The following is a 20,233-nucleotide window of genomic DNA, read 5'->3' as shown; positions in this document are numbered from 1 at the left end:
GGCCCCAGTTTTCCTGGAAATGGACTCAAACGGTTTAAATGATTTTCATATACTATTGTCTAAGTCCAGGTCTACTCACACCCAAATCTAGTGCTTTTCTCATTACATATCAAGTCCTTCTATTCAAGTCAAACGTAGATGTTTAAGAGATCTGTTCTTTTAATACATTGTTAGAAAAATGTCTCTTGGTGGGAAGAGAAGGGGAGACAGACTTGTGATTTTATCGATATAAAGAATCTTCTTGAAATACATACTTATAATAAGGACATTTGGTGGAAAAGGAGTGGGGGGGATGAGGAAGACCCACACTTGTAATTTTATTAGTGTGAAGAATTCCCTCTGAGGAAACTCCATTTCCCAATGCAGATCAGCACCTACACTGCAATTTATCATTTTAGAGACATGTCCAGGACAGTGAGAGATCCTTTGACTTGCTCAGGACCATACAATCAGTATGAGTCAGAAGCAGGGCATGAAACCAGGTCTTCCTGGCTCTGAAGTCAGCTATGCATCTACTACACTCAGCTACATCTCATGAAAATGACTTCAGCAAAGTAAATGAAGAGAAAACAACTCTAAAAGTCAGCATAGCTCAGGTTAAAGACAGTGACTATTATCTGAAAACAGAATGTATCAATAAAAATATTTTAAATAAATATATTTATGAATGAAGAACCAAAAAAGTCCTCTCTCCAACAGTCATTATCCTTGACAATGAATAATAAATAGAAAAATTAGGCCATAACAATCTGTTTAAAGAGAAATTTTGTTTTCTCAGCTCTTTGATGTTGCCTAGTTTGGGTTTTTTTGTTTTATTTTGCTTTGCGCTCTCTCTCTCTCTCTCTCTCTCTCTCTCTCTCTCTCTCTCTCTCTCTCTCTCTCTCTCTCTCTCTCTCTCTCTCTCTCTCTCTCTCTCTCTCTCCTCTCTCTCTCTCTCTCTCTCTCTCTCTCTCAATTTCTCATACTAGATGTGTTCATTATTTGAGAATATTTTGAACAGTAAAAATTCTGATATAGCAAAAATGATTCATTTGAACCTATATGTAACTGACACAAATTGCATTCAAATCATTTGGAGTAAATTATATTAAAAATTTCTGAATTTTAAAAGTCCTGACTCCATATCCCTCCATGAGCTAATGGAATTTCCCTCTCTTTTTAAAAGAATATCATCTATAGCATGAATTATGATCTTCTCTGGGCTTTCACTAAGCAGCTCATCAGGCAAAAATTTCTCCCTTGACAGAAAGCTGGCTGCAAGGAGGATATGACATCAGCAAGCATGAAATTAGGTGTTGTTTCTCAAGAAGATCGGGAAAAATAGCAAAAAAAAAAGTATCCATCATAAGAATTAACCAGAATCCAGACTCTTGCTACTTATTGTCTGTTGACCAAGAGTAAGTCACCCTCTCTTCCTCAGTTTCACCAACTTTGACAAAAAAAAAGAAGTTAGGTTAAATGACCCTTTATGTCCTACTCTAAATCACATAATTATTTTGCCTCTCCACAAAGATCTACTTTGTTGGTTTTTTAGGCTTGTGATATCATTGTTGGGGGGGGGGATAATTGATAAATACATCCTAATTTGTATGAAAGTGAAAAAGCTCTAAAGTTACTTTCACTTCCTACAAAGGTTCTCAATTCCTTGGTCCATATACTTCTAACCATCTATCCATAAAGATAAATAGTTGAAGAGAGGATGTAAGAGAAGCTACATTAACTTGTCATGGTTTATTTTAACAGCTAACCAACCCCATTGTGAGATTTCAAACACTGAACACCTGCTACCCAAAACCCAACCTAAGTAAATAGTCTTTTCAAATCACGAACAAATAACAATCTATGAAGATAGCTATTTGGTCTTATTCTGTTACTCCTTTATCCTGACTGTCAAATAGATGACATTTCCCCCTACAAGTCAGCTTAACTTTCTTTGTTCCCATTTTGGCTACTTCCAGGCCAAGGGATCTTTTCTAAATTTATTGGGGGGGGGGGTTGATGGAGGAGGAGAAGTCCGCCTTAGTTATCTCACTTTGTGTCCTCTGAGGTGGAGAAGTTGAAGCTCTAAGGAGAGGCAGTAAGTACTCCTATAACCTTTGGGAACATAGTAAAAAGGCCACTCGTTCCCATCTCTGACAGCTTGGGTCCTGAAACCCATTTCCTGATTCCACCTCAAGTCTGACTATTTCATATTCATTGTTTTACATTTGGGGTGTTAGACTGGCCAACTGAGGTTGGGAGACACAACCGATATTGAAAAACCCAGCCCAAGCCAGCCCACTCTGAGTTGTCTTTGTTCCCAAGAAGCTAGGGGAAAAGGAACAGCAGAGGTATTGTCTAGGCATGGAGAAATCTCAGATAACCCCGGCAGAGCATCAAAATGGTTCTCCTCTCCCTGACAGTGCACATCCACTATCATCTGAAGGGGACGCATCCTCTTAAAGAGGGCAGAAAAAGGTTCAGATATGCACCCCCCAACACAGTCCTAGTTCTTCATTTTACAGTCCCAAAAATGAGGATGGAAAAGTCATTTGTAAAGTAAGGGCAAAGCAGATCTTCCATTTTAGAATAAGATACCCATAAACAGGTCTCCCTGTTCCACTAGATCTCATTTGAACCTTGATGTACATTGATCTTCCCACAAAAAGAGTTTCCTCTCCTTCCCCATCCCAAGAACCTCCCCACAGATCTTTACCTGTTAATTGAGCTGACACTGGGCACAGTGTCATTGTCACATACTCGTTCTGCTAAGAGTCTATCTCGGATTTCCCAGGCAAACATGGTGGGGTTTTGGCGTTTATATTCTGCAATCTTTTCTACAACTTTGGGTGTGGCGACCTTTGGTTTTGACCCTCCAATCACCCCAGGCTTGATACTTCCAGTCTCATAATACCTATAATGAAGATGGAGAGGAGAAATTTTTAGTTAAAAGGAACTGACAGAAATCAAGCACAAAACTTATTTTTATCACAAAATAAGGTGCTACTCAACAAAGAGGAAATAGACGAATCGTCCCTTGAAAATCTCCCTTGCATCCTATTATTTGAAATTCTGTTATACCAGAGGTACTTCCTCTCTTGTAACAGTTTAACTTGCATTAATTAAAATCATACCATGATATAAAATATTTTCCCCTGCAATATCAAGATAATACATATAGTATATGATTAAAAGGTTTGCCAGGATCCAAATTAATTACAAATGTGTGTTATTCGTCATAAGCAGTGGTAAAAACAAAAACAAAAATTAATCACAACTGGGTACAATTCTTACAGTAAACTCTCACACTGAAAATGTTAATTTCTAGGGATATTTTTATACTGTTGTCTCTTCTATATTGGTGGTAATATGGCATATTAGTTAAAGGAAAGTTGTCAGGGGGAAAAAAAAACAAATTTCTTAGTGGAATCATTTAATAGTATTTTTCTATCTGTTACTACAATCTTGTTCTTCAGAGAGATCATCCTCTTGCCACTGTGTGCATTTAGCTAAGATAAAACTATAAAAATTTTTGAGATATTTTAAAAAGCAAATGATTGGAAGTTCAGGGTGTTTAAATAAATAAAAAGTTTGTGTCTACTAATATAAACAAAGTCTGCAGGAAAAAATCAATTATCAAGTCAATTAAATTTAAAGAAATATAATCAAAGTCCAAGTCTGGATAAGTCTGCTTAAGATATAAATTGGCAATGTTATGCAAACATTAAATTAATCTGGAGGGGTGACAAGAGATTGAAATTTTATCATTGAGGAAATTGCCCCCTTTCCAAATTTCAACCAGATGACAAAGACTGGATAGAAAAGTCAAGCTGTTCCCTCATTCTGCACTTACTGGCAAATTTTAATTAGTAACTCCCAGTTTTAAAACATTAGCCAAGAAATCAATTTTTATCCAGTGATTTTTGCATCTGGGAACAAAAAAAAATAATGCAAAAACAACTGAATCCAAATCAAAGACCTGTTATTATGATCCCCAGGACCATACAAGAGTCATCTATTTACAGTCTTTTTATTTCCCTGATATGGAATCATGTTCCTTTGGTCCCATGAGTCATTTTTCCTTGTCTACCATGACTAGAAATGGTTGTTTCTTTCTGCACTCTGGCATGTTGTCTAAAGACAATACCGGGCAGTGATTACAATAAAAGGGATCATGTATTTTAGCCCAAACAGATCACCAGAATACATTAAATCATCAACGCTCACCATTTTTCCTGACCAACTTCAGATAGATATTAGTGAAGATTCTTAGAGGTCAAACAAAAAACTATCTCAACCCTGCGTTTACAGAACTCTAGGGTTTCTAGGACTATAATACATGTGCAAAATACCAGCCCTTTGGATTTCATAAAACAGGCCACGGCCACCCTGACGTTGAAGACAGAGCTTCAATTGCTATGGACCACAGGTGCCAATATGAAATCCAAATCCTTACACCAAAAAGGCCTAGAGGCTAGAAGGCGTTCAATGTGGGCTACTCATTGAAGAGGAAAGTAAGTTCTCTGTGTCAATTTGACACAGTCCCCAGGCTCTAAGCAAGCTGCAACTACTGGAAACATCAGGTGGCTGGTGTCGCACAGACCAGACCCACAGATGAATGATGGCAATGTTTCCCCTTCCACAGGGATGTGCTAGCAGCCCAGTTGGGGTTCTACTTGCCTTTCTTTCAATATCTCCTAAAAGGACCCAATACTGAATATTTTGCCGGACAACAATCTATCTATTACTATACTGTCCCTTTCATTCTCTGATAGCAAAATAATCGATGAATTCAATGACCACAATCCAGAAATCTTCAGTAATATTGTTTTAGGGCTGAAGTTGTTTCTTAAAAGGCAATTCTAATTAGAATGACATTTTGTCCACTGTGGTTATTAGTTATGAAAATAATGAGCTATGAAATTCCAATTTATTGTTGACAACTTAAATGACAAAGCTCCATAGCAGCTGTTAACTTCATAGCACAACTACGTCTAATGACAAATCTATTCAAACGGTAAGAAGCCAAAGGAGTTCAACAGTGTCCACTGATCAGAAAAGTAATTGCTTACATGTTAGCCCTACCCTGATGCTGGGGGCAATGGTGAGTGAACATAACAAGACAACTAGTGTCTCCAATTGGAGCAGTCGCTACTTCCATTGGGGAAGCTTTGGGATGATATGTTGTGTGAAGGTCTCTAATATTAAATAAAATATAGGCTCATTGAAAATACTTCAGTAAAAACAAAGGATCTCTCTCTCTCTCTCTCTCTCTCTCTCCCTCTCTCTCTCTCTCTCTCTCTCTCTCTCTCTCTCTCTCTCTCTCTCTCTCTCTCTCTCTCTCTCTCTTTCTCCCTCGCTCCTTCCCTTTCTCCCTCCTTCCCTCCATTCAACGATTTATGTTTGGTTCCTTGTCATTCAATGTCATTTCTAGAATAAAGACCACCAAGACTCATCTGTCGTGGAGACTAGGCACTAGGCATATGTGGATGAGTACAATGCAGGGGCAAAGGTACAAGCTTTCCAGAGAAACAATAAAGTATAGTTAGGCTAAAGTCAGAGACATCACTCTACTTGCCATTAAGACATTTTGTTAACAAGCACTCTAACCAAATTTTTTTTTTCAAACCAAGAGATTTTATTAGGAAAGCACTAATTTGATGAGAGAAAAACTGATAGGTCTATGATTTTTTAAACTACCACACCAATGGCCAAAGTATAATGCACACGAAACCACATTTTAGAAACTTTTTTTCTGAATTAAGAAAAGAAAGAAGAACTAATGGAAAGAATAGTTCACAACACCAAGTCAAAAGGTCAACTGAAGGTGTCTAAGAAATCTACTTTTTCTAAGGTAAAATCCAAATCTAGAACAATAAGACATGTGCATGACTACCTGATATTTCATAGTACTTTCAAGACTTCATGGGAAAATGGCAATTTTCAAATATCAAATTTAGGGAAGCTGATTGGTTTTATTCTGTACATTTTGGGATCTCTTTGGGGATACATTCTACTTCAAGGGGGGAAAAAGCCTTAAAAGAAAAACACTCATCGATTTCATAAAAGCTCACCCATAAATTGACTGCAAATGAATTAGTGAACAGGGGCTCTGTTTTATTTTTTCTTTAATATCTTTCAAAGAAAAATTCTTTCACTGAATGATTTCAGAACTTGCGGATTTTCCATTTTTCACTAGGCAACACATACATCTGTAGCTCCTGGTTCATCTAAGAAGGGTAGAAGAGAAATTCCTAAGAGCCCTCTGCTTCCCTAGTCTTCAGAATGATTTGCTAGGCATTCTGAAAATGAAATGTCTTTTCTGACTACCTCACGAATTTTACATACCAGTCCACCTCTGTGTGAATCAGAATGAACAATAAATTATTCAGATCAAAATAAAAGTGAGGATTGGTGATTGCTGGGCAATTCTGAGTGAAACCTCCTTCATTTCCTTTTGTTCCCATTTTTTGTGTATTAATCTTTCTTCATTTTGGAGGGCATCATTTTCTGTCTTTATTGAGGAAATTAATTGAGATGGGATTCTCCCGCCTTTACCTGCCGAGAATTTTGCTGACACAACCATGGCTGACCCGAAGCTGCCTGGAGATATCACAGGGTCTCACACCTTGATGGGCAAGTTCCACAATCCTTTGGCGGACTACATCAGGGAGGGGACGGCCATTTACAAAAACCCCCCCTAATTGATTCACTCCTCCATGTCCTGAAACACAGTAGAAAAAGAAGGGGAAAACAGGAAAGAAAATAAATTGATCTTAATCATACAGTGAGTACTCAGAAATCATGCTCCTCTTTGTCATTCAGCATTTCCTTGGGAATGGCTAGCTGTACTTTTTTTAAAGGATTTTCAATATTCACCACAGAAATTAAGATGGAAATTCAAATAGTTGCTTCCTAGAAGAATCTTTGTTACAAATGACTATTAATGGTTGTCTAAAATGAAATTATTCAGATATAACATTTAGTGAAAGCAAAGTAAATGGGGGGGGTGGAGATTTCCTTCTATACACTGTCCATTCTGTTCTACTTCATTGACATTTGTTATAAGGGAATATCTCCATCTTGGCCCCCCCTCCCCCAACAATCAGATACTTAACTTAATCAAGGGGAAAGGTAAAACTGCTGTGGAACACTTTCCCATTGTACTTTACAGTGACCCTTGTAGAAGGATATTATGCTTCTCACAAATAAAATGTGAGTATGTGGAAAGGCCCAGTAGATCATTCTTTCTGGGGCAGATCTGCCCTGTTCACCTTTAGTAAGGTGAAATATACAGATGGAGTGAAATGGGGGCCCCACCAGATGAAGAGAGTACAGAGTGGCCCCTTGCAGCAACTGAGAAATATAATTAAGCCTGAAGCTGTTAATCAGCCAAACAACTTATGTTCCAGAGCACTGGAATGGAAAACAAATAATAGCAGTAACAAGCATCATTGTCAGCTCAGGAACAAGAGCAGGAGGCAATATCCTCAATTTACAGAAGAGATAGAGCACACTAAGGCAAGGAAGCAAAAGCCGGTCCATTGCTTTCTCAAACAAGACAGTTCTAAGTTATTGAAGTATTACTTGTCTAAGTTCAGTGTAACTGCCTTACCATAGCCCAAACCTTCTCTGACTTGGGAAATGTCTCCTGAAACTGTCAGAAAGTATCCTGAATGGAATAAAGATTTTATTTCTACTACCTATGAAAACAGAGACAGATGCCATTCACCAGTGTTTGACAACTTCACAATTTATTTTCTTCAACAAAATAGTTGCTCAGGAGTTTCCAGGCCAAGTTTCTACTGAAATACAGATAGGCTTCTCTCTCTAGTTGTATGTGTATGTGTATGTGTGAAGGTACATATTATATGTACATATATATGTACCTCATATATAGTTTTTTGTGCGTAAATGCCTGCAGTACTTATATATATACTTATATATAAATATTATATAGCATAATATTTCTGGCAAAGTCTTTGATTTTTCTTTAAGAGAAAAATGCTAAAAAAATATTTTGAACACAGCAGTTTATTTTGATTCTAAAATACCCCAATGATAAGGGGGGAGTGGGTTTTTTTAATCCCTAATTGAATTTTATAGTTAGAAAGCAACTGCATAATTCAACTGAAACAGGAATACTCCAGTCCTTCAGATCATTAGATCTGAGTAGGCTTTGTTCAATGAATTAAGAAAGTGTTTGATAAAAGGGGCTACATAGCTTTTCAAGAGCAGGATCAATTTTAGAAGCAGAAAGTCAATTTAAATTTGGAAAGTTTCAAATGGAAAGGACAGAGGGCAGAGAGTAGGAACTAAATCTTTCCAGTATACTATGTAGATGATTAGAAGGCATGAAAATTATATCAAATCTACAAAAACCCATTTTTCTATGCATGTAGCAATTGAGACTGCAGAAAATATAACAGAGTTTAAAATGAATTAAACAGAAAGACTTTTGCCCTTTCAAGTTAGTTTTTTGATCAGGACAAAGACTTGGATAGTCTCTTTTGAGGAAAAGCACTCAGAGCAATAAAAAAGACTCAGAATTTCAGTTCCCCACATTCCTTACTTTATGATATTGAGGTTTGCAGCTATATAAGTGAGTTGGCTATTTTCAGTAACAGTGAAAACCTGTTAAGATTTAACTTCCTATAATGCACTAAGCCCAGCATGTTCAGATCTTCCTAAATGCTGCAGAACTATTACATAGGAGATTTCCATTGTAAGGTTATAGGAAAGCACATGTTCTATTTGTGTAAAAAAGGAAGAAACTCAACACTAAGTACTAGAACTATCAATTAAAATTGGCAGGAGGGAATAGAGGGACCTGGGGGAAAGAAAGATTAATAAGAAAGGGAGAAAGAAGAGAGGAGTCAGAAAGATGAGAATGCAAAAGAAAGGAAAAGGTAAGGAGAAAGGGCAAGTCATTTAAAAAAAAAGGCCCAGGGAAAGGGGAGAGGGAAATAGGAAGGGAAGAGTCATAGAAGGTTGCGGTGCCTTAGGGAATAAATAATCTTCCCCTTGTTGGCCTTAATTTTACAGAGAAGGAAACAAATCCAAGATTTGTCCCAGTTTATACAGTACATTCATGACAGAGAGGAGAGTAGACCAGGTCTTCTGACTCCAAGTTCAGTTCTTTACTCACTACACCCACTATACCTCTAAGAATAAGTTTAAAAAAAAAAGAGTATGAGAAGAGCACCTTGCTGAGAAATATTTTCTTTTTCCTACATCTCCTTTACTTGGAAAAGCAAAATAAAAGTAAGCAAAATAAAGGAATGTCTCAAGTTCCTAGTTAGTTTAAAAATATATAGCTTAAGCCTTCACTTCACCTCCTGCTACCTCCCTGCCATGCCCAGTAGCTGTTTTGTTTAGCAACTAGACTTCCCAGATGTGGCTCAATGTTCCATTATCGTGTGTGTATATGTGTGTGTGTGTGTGTGTGTCTGTGTGTGTGTCTGTGTGTGTGTCTGTGTGTGTGTGTATGTGTTTGTAAAATACAAAAATACATTGATTTTTAAATCAAACACTCCACTCAGAATCTCTGGTCCTAGATCCTAGTTTGTGTTTCTAAAGGAAATTCTCCTAATCACTCCTCTCAAAGGAGTGAGTAGATCATTTACTGAAGTCTCCCATGCCAATGTGCCAGCCATACTTACCTGTCCTGGACTGTTTCCATAGGTACTCTCTGCTTCTGCCTGTATATCCTCATTTAATGTAAAGGCATGATGTAAACATTGGGAAGCAAACTGTGAAGCTCTGAGCTGGGAACCATCTGTCCTTGGACTAGAAACTTTACCCACAAATATAAAGACAATAACCTGGACTTCCAGCCAGAGCAGAGTCTGATTAGATAAATAGAGGAGAGAGAGAGAAAGAGAGAGAGAGAGAGAGAGAGAGAGAGAGAGAGAGAGAGAGAGAGAGAGAGAGAGAGAGAGAGAGAGAGAGAGAGAGAGAGAGAGAAAGAGAGAGAGAGAGAATATGGAATCACATCACATAAACACATTTAAAATGCTGAAGCAGTGTACTGGTGAGGAAAGCAGATGGGAAAAGACAGAGGCAGAGAGAGACATACAGAGGAAGAGAGAAAAGTAGCAGAAACAGAGACAGTCTCATGTCAAGTCTTCCAGCTAAATAGAGAGATGGATGAAACAGTCTGTAAAATAATGTGTAATATCAGGCACTGTTTTCCTGAAGCTGGGTAATTTAATAAGTCTTGAAAGTAAGTATCAGTTAGCACACATAAAACCAAAGGGAAGCTCCATGTCCTTTTTCATTGTAAATGTCCTGGGTAGGAGAGGGTGCAAAGAGGTAAGGGAAGAAAGGTTTGAGGGACAGAAATTTTGGTAATTAAAAATAATCTGTCAAAGAATAATGTGTGGGCACAAGTAAGTATTCTTACACTTTGATGTGTCCTATACATCCCAGTCAAAGGAAGTTCCCCCTTCAGCTAATGGTAGAATTTAAAATGTGCTCCATTCAATAAGGGTCAAAAGAGTATGCCTCTAGTCCTTGAACCACGATAGTGTGCATTAAGCATGCCCCTGCCATCACAGGCATGATTGTAAACCCAGAAGGGAAGGAAAAGTCTGCTTTACTTCTCAATCTGTGCAATGTGATCCTGCTTTGAATCAGACTTAGAAAAACTCAGATCAAATGAAAAACCTTTCCTGGCTATTTAACTGTTCTTGACCACCCAATAGGAAAACTAAATATTCTAGAATTTTTTTATGTGTGACTTCCCATCATCTTTCCTTTCTTCATGTATATATGAATATATAAATATATACAAATACATAAATTTTCTTAATTGTATATTCTAGAAAACAATGCTTGCAAACACCTATCCTTATATTATTGGATAAATCTAGTATATACCCACCCCAGTTCCCTACCAAATAAAGAGATCCTGATTCAAAGCTTTATTTCTATTGCTGTCATCATTCATTTGGCTTAAGACTTCCTTTAGGCTATCAATAGAAACTAGAGAGTAAACTCATTCAACATATCTATGTGAGTTGGAGATCAACCCTGAAAACTACCACCTGAGTTTTTAAAAAGAAAATTTATTTGGATACTGCTCTGAGTCAACTCTTCTAACCCTAGAATTTCTAGGGCCCTAAACTCCCAAGGGGAATTAGCCAAGGTAGTTCAGCTGGATATCTTCTTCATTTAAAGAAGAGACATTGGTTAAATGTTCTTACAATATTGTGGTGTTAAAGGTGAAAAACTTGTTCTTTAATTAACCTTGTATTCTTCCAGAAGAGAGATTCTCCCTTCCAGGGAGAGGAGGAGATGAAATAGGAAATAAGAAAGCAAAGCAGAAGAAATCTCTTTTTCCATGTTGTCTGCACTATCTGAATCCCTATTGACTGAGTTGCCAGTTCATTCAAGCTATGTGTGGTAACTCTTTGGCTAAGTATTTAAGCTAACAAGCAATTAAAGTCAAGTCCCCATTTGTTTCTCCCATGAATAAAGGCATTCAACATAAGAGGCATAAGATGCCAGAACAGTATATATGAGAGAGAAGTGGTAGACTGGTGTAGGTAAGTAGACATGCAGTAACCCAAAAGAAAGATTGCTAGATGAAGTGGTCCCTATCTGTAGGATGTTATGTTTATTCTACTTGTAACTACATAACTCTCCTCACACCAAAGTGATAAGCTAATAATAATGCCATTTAAACAGAAAGAAATCTTTACAAGGGCTTACTGACTTTCCCCAGTAAAGATGAATGAGACTGCATTTATTATGCCTAACACAAAAATCTAGCAGTTTCCAAGCAATCTTAGTCTTGGGTTGTTTAAATTTCATATATTTTCTTCTCCAACAGTCTCAAAGAGTAAGATCATTTCTGCCTCTGAGTCCAACTCAGTTTTTATTCAAGGCATCCCTCAGAAAACTTCCCTCCCCTTGGTCTTGAAGGTGAAAAGAAAGCAGACAAATGACTGGACTGAGCCTTAACAGAGTAACCTAGGTCAGAGGCAAGGCCATGGCTTCCGGTCCCAGAAATAAAGGAAGAGAAAACTTTGAATTAACTCTTCCACCAGGCAAGGGAAAATCATGCAAATCCATTTTGTTCGGTGGAATGTGCTTAGTTAAAAAGAACCCAACTGGGCTAGGAAATTAAAACAGAAACTTATCCTGTGGCTTCTCTTTCACTAGCACATTGCATCACTCCTCTAAAAAATAGTTGGTAAATACTTATTTAAAATTATTTTTAAAGCCTGAGGATTTCCACCTTTCCCCTTAAAACACTTAAGGATATGTTTATAATTATTTGAATGAATGTTGGGAAAACACTCTCAGCCACCAGTTTGCTTTATGCTCCATCTGCATGAGTAAACACAAAGATAAGTCCAGCAAAAATGAATTTGCCATTATATTATTGATAACGATTTTAGGGGTTCTTTCCACTTCAAAAGCCCCCTGCCCATTTAAATGTATGCCTATTCATTTAGGTCTACTTCTCAGAAAATAATTTTATCTTTTCAAAATATAAGAATATCTATTATTTAATGTGCAATCTATTTGTTGACCCAAAATTCTTTTTTTTCCCCACAAGTCCTGAAGTAAGATAGTGTCCTCTCGTCAAGAAAATGTACTTTTCAGCTTGTCTGTCCTCTTTATTTTTGGACCAGGACACTTTGCCCTATGTTCCTCTCTAAAATTGTTCATGCTACAGATAAAGCAGGTCGAAGAAGGGAAAGGTGAGAAAACGAGTGAGGAAAGGATGGAGGAAGGAGGAAAAGATAAGAGGAAAGGAAAGGAAAGGAAAGGAAAGGAAAGGAAAGGAAAGGAAAGGAAAGGAAAGGAAAGGAAAGGAAAGGAAAGGAAAGGAAAGGAAAGGAAAGGAAAGGAAAGGAAAGGAAAGGAAAGGAAAGGAAAGGAAAGGAAAGGAAAGGAAAGGAAAAGGAAAAGAAAAGAAAAGAAAAGAAAAGAAAAGAAAAGAAAAGAAAAGAAAAGAAAAGAAAAGAAAAGAAAAGAAAAGAAAAGAAAAGAAAGGAAAAGGAAAAGGAAAAGAAAAAGAAAGAGAAAAAGAAAAAGAAAAAGAAAAGAAAGCCTCGCATTCTTCGCCATTGCATTTTACAACGTCAGGATCTTAGCTCGAAAAGCGGCAGAGCCCAGGAGGGAAATGTGATTAGTTCTAGTTTATATTTCCTTGAAATCTCTAGATCTAATCCAGCGTTTAACTCACCATGAGAGGAGATGTCATTTCACATAACACTGTGTTAATGGATAAATCTTCCCCAAATCTCTCAACCACAACAAATCTCGAGCCAAACGCATTACACACAATCTGCTAACTTCATGGCTAAGTCTAGGGCTAAAGCTTTGCCATGCCAGCGCTGCTTTGCATGCCTTTAACCTTGCAGGATTAATACCGCTTCAGAAGAAGAAATATAGTAATTTTCTCTTTCAAAATACTAGAGGGAGAATACTTTTATATACTGTATATGTGCACATAAATGTATAGAAGTATGTATATGCGTGAATCACATATATGCATTTATATTTATTTCTATAAATAGTAGACACTGTCAAGTCAGACAACTTGAGCTTGACCTGAACATGTTAACAAGAAAAGATAGAAAAAAGAAAAAGGATTCCACCCCTTGACCAGTTCTTTTTAAAGGGGAACTTGACTAACAATAGTATAATTTTAACACCCTCTCTTCAAACTATGAGATGTTGCTTTCATTCCTAAACGTTACCCTCCCAGTGTTTGCCCGTCCTGCCTGCAATTTCATTTGTACACCCTTAAACTGAGGTGTGATGACTCTAGTTTGACACATTTCTGTAACTTTGCAACGGAAACTTGGCAGACAACTAAAAAAAGGAAAAGAGAGGAAAAAAGAAAAATGGAAAAGAAACCTGTCAGAAGGGAGTCGTCAAACAGTATTGTTTGAGTTCCCTTACCAAGATCTCATTTTTAACTGATTGCTTTAAATCTAAACTTGAGATTTTTTTTAATATACTGCAATCAAAACAGCAGATAGACCTTGCTTGATTTAATATAAAATATCAATACTCTGTATAGGAAGGCTTGTTTAAAAAATGCATTCCGGGTAAAATATTTAACTGGTATTATTGGCATTCAGAAAGAGCAAAAAAAAAATGAAAATAATAATTATTAATGGCATCAATGGTATTTTAATACTTTCTATGTGTAGCAACAAAATGAGAAGAGAAAGAATATTTGCTTCTTAGTTCAAAGGATGGTAAAAGGATATTCCCAAAGTTGTTCTCAAAGATGGAGGTGGGAGGGAGAGGGAGAAGCTACTTCTGTAGTTTCAGGTTGTTGCTGGACTTTCTATCCCTTTGCCCTCAATTATTTATTTATTTATTTTGGAGGAGCAAGTCAAGTACTACTTGATGTCTAGAGTCAACCCTACTAGCCCCATTTAATAAGCCCTAGAGAGGTCTTGCGCCCGATGGAAAGATGTAGTGGGATTGGTCCTAAATGAGAGAGAAGTGAACTAGCAGCCTACTTACTATGCATTGCTGCAAACGGGTCGTGCTTACAGTGTATTTCCATCGGAGCGATCCACAGCTTGAGTCAGAAGCGCTTTTTTCAGATGAGATCACGACCACCTTGCACCTACTGCAAAGATCTTACTCGAGTCAACAGCAATAAGAAGAAATTTTGTGTATATTTTTAAATCCCTTTTCAAATTGCAGTCTGGTTATTTCTTAAAGTAAAAGGAGAAAGTGGTTTGGGGGCCAATCACTATACTATGAAGTTGTTGATAGAATTAGCGGTGATATAGAATTATGTCCCCAAACTCCTAAGGAGGCACTGCAAGATTTTTTTTTCAGATGTAAGCTTGAAGACAGAGACGGCTGAGTCAGATTGCTTTTTCCCCCGCAGAAGAAAGTATCAAAACGCCATTAGCATGTCACAAAAAAAAAAAAAGGAAGCCCCAGGCACCTGACCCAGAGCTCCTTCAGTGGCAGTCGTCCAAAGTCGGAGGTCACCTGCAGCAATCCAGATATCGTGGACCTTGTTTTTTAAAGGCGTATTTCTCCAAAGAAATATAGTTAGCACTCAAGATCATAAATATACCAGAGAATGGCCTGAACTCGGTCTTTTTGTTGGGAAATTAATTTATTTGCTATTCCTACGTGTAGGGGCACTGGGGAAGATAGGAAGAGAGAGCTGTTCATCGGCTGGCCTGGTGGTGAGTTTATGCCTTTGTGTTGACAAGATTGTAAAGATTTCCAGAACACAATTGTGCATTAAAAAAAAAAATTGCGAGAAAACCCTTTCATATACATCGGCTTTAACAAGGGATGTTATTTAGGAGGCGAACAGTCCTGAAGACAAATCAGAACCGCTTAGGTCTCAGATTCTCCCCTTTTTCCAGTTTGTACTGAGGTCCATGGCAGGGCTCTCTCTCTCTCTCTCTCTTTCTCTCTCTCTCTCTCTCTCTCTCTCTCTCTCTCTCTCTCTCTCTCTCTCTCTCTCTCTCTCTCTTTCTATGCACGAACTTATTCTAGGGCCTCAAATGGACACTTGAAAATATACCCGAGAGAACCGAAGAGAAGCTTGGAATAGGTCCAATAAAAGCAACAGCGGTGAATTCTTAACATCCCAGCAGAGAAGTAACTAGAGAGATGGAGAGCTGAAGAAAATGGGAAAGCTCTTTAATTTCTGCCATCCACAGGCACACATACAAGCGCGCGCGCAAACACACACGCACACATACACACACTCGCACATACACCAGGCAGAACCCCAAGGGGCAAAGAAGGTGCTGCTGCTACTGCTGGATAATGATGGGGGTGAAGATTCTGCCCTTGACTCCTCCGGGTCCCGCAGATGCAGGTTTGGTGGCTGGCTTTAAAGTTTCTTAGGTACCGGCAGAAATCGTAGCGCTCCCATGTCCTCGACCACGGTTCGATAGTTAAGTCGTTCCGGGAGCCCACACCGGTTCTTCCTCTTTCCGCTGCCCGAGCTGCGGATGCCCAGACCCGGCCGACTAAGGGTGCCGCCTGCAGCGAGTCCGTTAGGGCGCTGCAGGCGGTCCCAGCCTCCTAGGGGCAAGGGCCAGCGGGGCTGATTTTCCACCTGCGTTGGCTCGAGGGGTCGACACTGGGAATCAAGAAGCAAGTCCCCAGTACTCCTTTGCTTCGAGTCCGCGCGGTCACCACCACCCCCAGGCTTTCCGGATGTAGACCCAGCTTCCCAAGTCCTCCTCTTGTGTCGCTAGCCGCCCAAGCGATCAACGAGGCTCCCCCGGCGTCGCTCGGGGTTAGGCGGCGGACTAGGCGGAGTTCAATGTGTCAGCGCCTCCGCTGCTCCCGCCACCTTCGCCGGCGCCGTCGCCGCCGCCGCCGCCGCTGCTGCTGCTGGTGGTCTTGGCGCTGGCGCTGGTGGTTTGCCCTCCGGCTATTCCACGCCCATAGTGCAGAAACGCTCTTCCCGGGACCGGCTTTCAGGACCCGCTGCATGTGGACAGCGCTGCCGGGGGCTCAGCCTCGGGGGTGGAGGGAGCCAGCCCGCCGCGGGGGGGGACTGTGGGGGGGCGGCCCGTCAATCAAGGCCACCGCGACCAATCCACGGAGCCCAAGGCGCTCCCGACCCGCGATCTCGCCGCATTGGCTGAGTGGCTGGCGGGCTCCGCCTGATTAGCCGACACCAGAGCAATGAGAGAGAACTGGGGGCTGGGCTCCGACGGCGGCGCCACGTTCATTGACAAACGCGAAGGGCGTAGTAAGATCGAGAAGTTGGGTAGTCCAGGGCAGGAGTGGGGGGAAAAAAGGGGGAGGAGAAAAGTGGGGGGTGCGGGAAGCAGGCCGAGAGACGTAGGCAGCCTAGGAGCTCTAGGTCCTACTCCACTTCATCCTGATGCTCTGGGCTCGCTAGGAATGCCCTACTAGGGAGAGAGCTGGGTCCCAATCGGATCCCATCCTGGAGACCTGTAAGTTACATCACGACACGAAGCGCAGTCCCCTCCGCCTCCCCTCCATCGCCCGTGTGCCCTAGGCAAGCATACAGCTCGAAGATTTCCTAGGAATTTCCACATTTACAAAGAACAGAGTGAAGGGGGTTTTGAGGATTGTTTGAGGTTTCTTTTAAGTAAGTAAAATCGAGTGCAATTCTTAGTCTAAGCAACACACACACACACACACACACACACACACACACACACACACACACACCAAAAACAGGGGGAAACGAGGCCTCTGGTACCTTTATTATTAGTGTCAATGTTAATAAATGAATAAGAGGTACTCTGAAGCCGTGTTCATTGAAGGTCCTTCAGAGTTCACAGCTTCTGATTCGGAGAGGATTTTCTTGCTATTCTCTCCTCCCACTCTCCCACCCTTCACACACACACACATACACACACACACACACACACACACACACACACACACACCTTTTGAAATAAAAGACACACCCCTGTGGTCCCACCCCACCCCCAGTTTCTTCACCTTAGTAGGAAGCTAATGAAATGGTAACAAAGACCATGGCGATTTTGTTTTTAAAAAAGCCACTTTTATAAAAGTCACAGAAGGATGCTCCTTTTTCTAGAGTGAACTGCAAAATGAGAGTGTATGATAATGATCATTAAATAAGGAAGAAGCTCACTGCCTTTCCTGGCCTCCGCTCCTAGAGTAAATGGCATACTTCACAAAAGAGATTGGACACAGTTCATTTTTCTTCTGGTTATTATTCAGCCTTCATGAAATCTATAGTTATTGCAGAGTATATTTTCAGATGCCTGACAGACTTCAGAATCAGTCTCCCTTCTCTCGTGTTCTCTGTCTCCCTTTAGATAATTTTGTGCATCATCAATTCTATGTTGTGTAGATGTATATGTGGCTGGCCTTTTAAGCTTAATACATAGGCATGCGTTTAAAAAAAAAAAAAAGCTCCATTCAAAAGCTACTACTGGTTCCTCCCTCCCATCTACCCCCCATCTAACCCCAGTGTATTTTTAAGGAATCAGGTGAGAAGAAAAGCAGCATGGTAAAGTAAATACTGAAAAAGACTCAAACAAAACATGGGTTCAAATGCCTGCTTCTGACCTTTATTTATTTATTTATATGACCTTTTCCATGCTGGGCAAATCACTTTACTTAGTGTTCTAGGCAAGTCTCTAAGATTCAATGCAAAGAAAACCCAGACTTGCTTTGGTAGAGAAAGTTTCCTCCAGGAAGAGCTCCCCATACCAATGAAATCACAAATGAAGTCTCTATCCTACTTGAGAATAATATCACAGTAAAGGATAGAGGATAGAGAGCTGAACTTGGAATTAAGTTTCAAGCATTGCCTCTCATACATAGTGGCTATTACCATTGGCAAATCATGTAACCTCTCTGTGTTCCAGGCAACTCTTACATTACAAATTGCAGTTAAAGTACTCTACACCCTACACAAAGTTCCCAAATATCCCAAACTGATGAACTATAGTTCTAGACCAGAGGAAAAAAGTTATTTCTTTTATTATAATCAAGACAATTGTTACCTAGGTAGACTAGAAATGTTTATTTTGCTTTTATGAAGTTGAAAAACAAACCTTAAGCTCAGAAATTACATGAGTTGCCTAGACATGATAAAAGATCTCAAAGAAGCAGCTGAACAGTTTTCCATACAAAGGCAACATTGACCTTTTCCTTGTCTTATTTCTCAATCTTTCAGAATCTTTGCTATATGTTCATATTTTTGTGGATGAGACTTTTTTTAAAGAGTATAGAAGCAATGCTGTGAATATTCCCTGATTAATGTTACTTGATCTTTATTATCTTATCTTTATGGTATTCTTACCATAATCATTTTTAAGTAAACATCTTTATATTCAGAGTACTAGACTGAGGCCTGGAAGGTGACAAAAAGTCATAAAATCATTACTTGAGATCAGCCATTTTAATCTTCTGTGTCTGTCACTCTCTTGCCTTTTCCCTGTGTCAACCACTTCCTCCTGATTTCCAACCTTCCAAACCCCATATTCTCCCCCACATATTAAAAAAAAAGCCAAATTGATACTTTCTCCCATTTTATTTTTTCCAATTTAGAGCATTGAAAAGTTGCTACTGTTTATGTTCTTTTGTATAGTCGATGAGACCTCTAAACTAACAGCCAATTCTTCTATCAGGCTTCAGAAACAAACAGAAACATGACTCAAAAGCCCATCTACTGTTTTGCAATATCGTCTCCTGTTCTGGAAACATTTCTGAAAAGAGAAGTATGTAATTCTTGTCCTTGTGGGCATTATATGTACGTAATTTTCCCCATGTAGTCTAGGCTTTACACATAAGTGAGATTATCAATTAGGGATGACAAAAGAATCCCCAAAGTTCACTTCTCAAATCTATTTTGATGCTGAGTGGTTAGTTTAACTTTTAGCTTTCATCAGCCTTCTTGAAAAGGTTGCCCATCTTCAGTTTGGTCTGAGCCTCTTTGATATTCCTTTTCTTTGAAGCTAGTAGGCAAATAGAACTTCAGTATTGTTGTGAGGTATATTTTGAGTGGAACATTTATCTTACAGAAAAGATACCATTGAGTGCCCTCTCCCCTCAAAAAACAAAAAAGACTTTTTTTTCAGAGAAACAAGTTCCATTAAATGCACCAAAACCTCCTAGATTCAAAGGTGAATGCCATTCAACACAGTCTGCTTCTTAAACCTAAGTCCACAAATTTCTGTAGAATGTGGATTCTTTTTAGGGACTGGGATGTACAAATGAACTAGAGACTTCAAAAATCAAGTTAGCCAAAGCCAGCCTAGAGAGATTTGATTCTTTTCTCCTGAGACAAGTCCCTTTATTTGTCCTTATGACAACACATTAGTAGGTTTACAGGACATATACATTTGTACAGTCCGAGCACAATTTAACCTAGAGGTGTGGGAGTGGAAGGAAGAATGGGCTCTGGAAGCAATGCAACCAAGCAGGAGATCTCCCCTGTCTTGGCCCTGGGAAATCCCAATCAAAGAAACCATAAGGCTTTTCTCCCCACTCCTACAAGCAGAATGCCTCCTTGACTCTGAGATCAATCAGACCCTGAACTAAGCATCTCCATTCTCTTCTAAAGATTATTTACCATGGACAATTCTTGTTTCCCCAAAGTTCCTGAATCTTTAACTTCTGAAGTTTCTCTGCCTCTAGATAAGGGTTGACTTGAACAAGGTCCAGTAGTTCTAGCATTAAGAATTACTATACCAGGTAACCTTTATCTATTGAGGACCAGAGACTTGGGCTCCTTGTAGTCACCAGAAGTCAGAAGAAAAGCAGAAAAATGGAA

The 20,233-nt window shown here is 39.3% G+C and overlaps 1 protein-coding gene across 1 annotated transcript in view; it reads right to left on the bottom strand.

Moving 5' to 3' along the window:
• Positions 1–16,433, bottom strand: part of PAX5 (paired box 5) — a 344,811-nt gene extending 328,378 nt beyond the window's left edge. The window contains exons 1-3 of the mRNA XM_007497998.3: positions 14,479–16,433; positions 6,538–6,703; positions 2,696–2,893 (exon numbers count right to left, since the gene is read on the bottom strand). Of these exons, the coding sequence (XP_007498060.1) occupies positions 2,696–2,893; positions 6,538–6,703; positions 14,479–14,521 (407 nt within the window). The 5' untranslated portion in view covers positions 14,522–16,433. The remainder of the gene's footprint in view (positions 1–2,695; positions 2,894–6,537; positions 6,704–14,478) is intronic.
• Positions 16,434–20,233: the final 3,800 nt, after the last annotated feature.

Source organism: Monodelphis domestica, chromosome 7, assembly GCF_027887165.1.
Source record: "Monodelphis domestica isolate mMonDom1 chromosome 7, mMonDom1.pri, whole genome shotgun sequence".
NCBI lineage: Eukaryota > Metazoa > Chordata > Mammalia > Didelphimorphia > Didelphidae > Monodelphis > Monodelphis domestica.
Note: the sequence above shows the minus strand (reverse complement) of the source record. Positions and strands in the feature narration are given on the sequence as shown.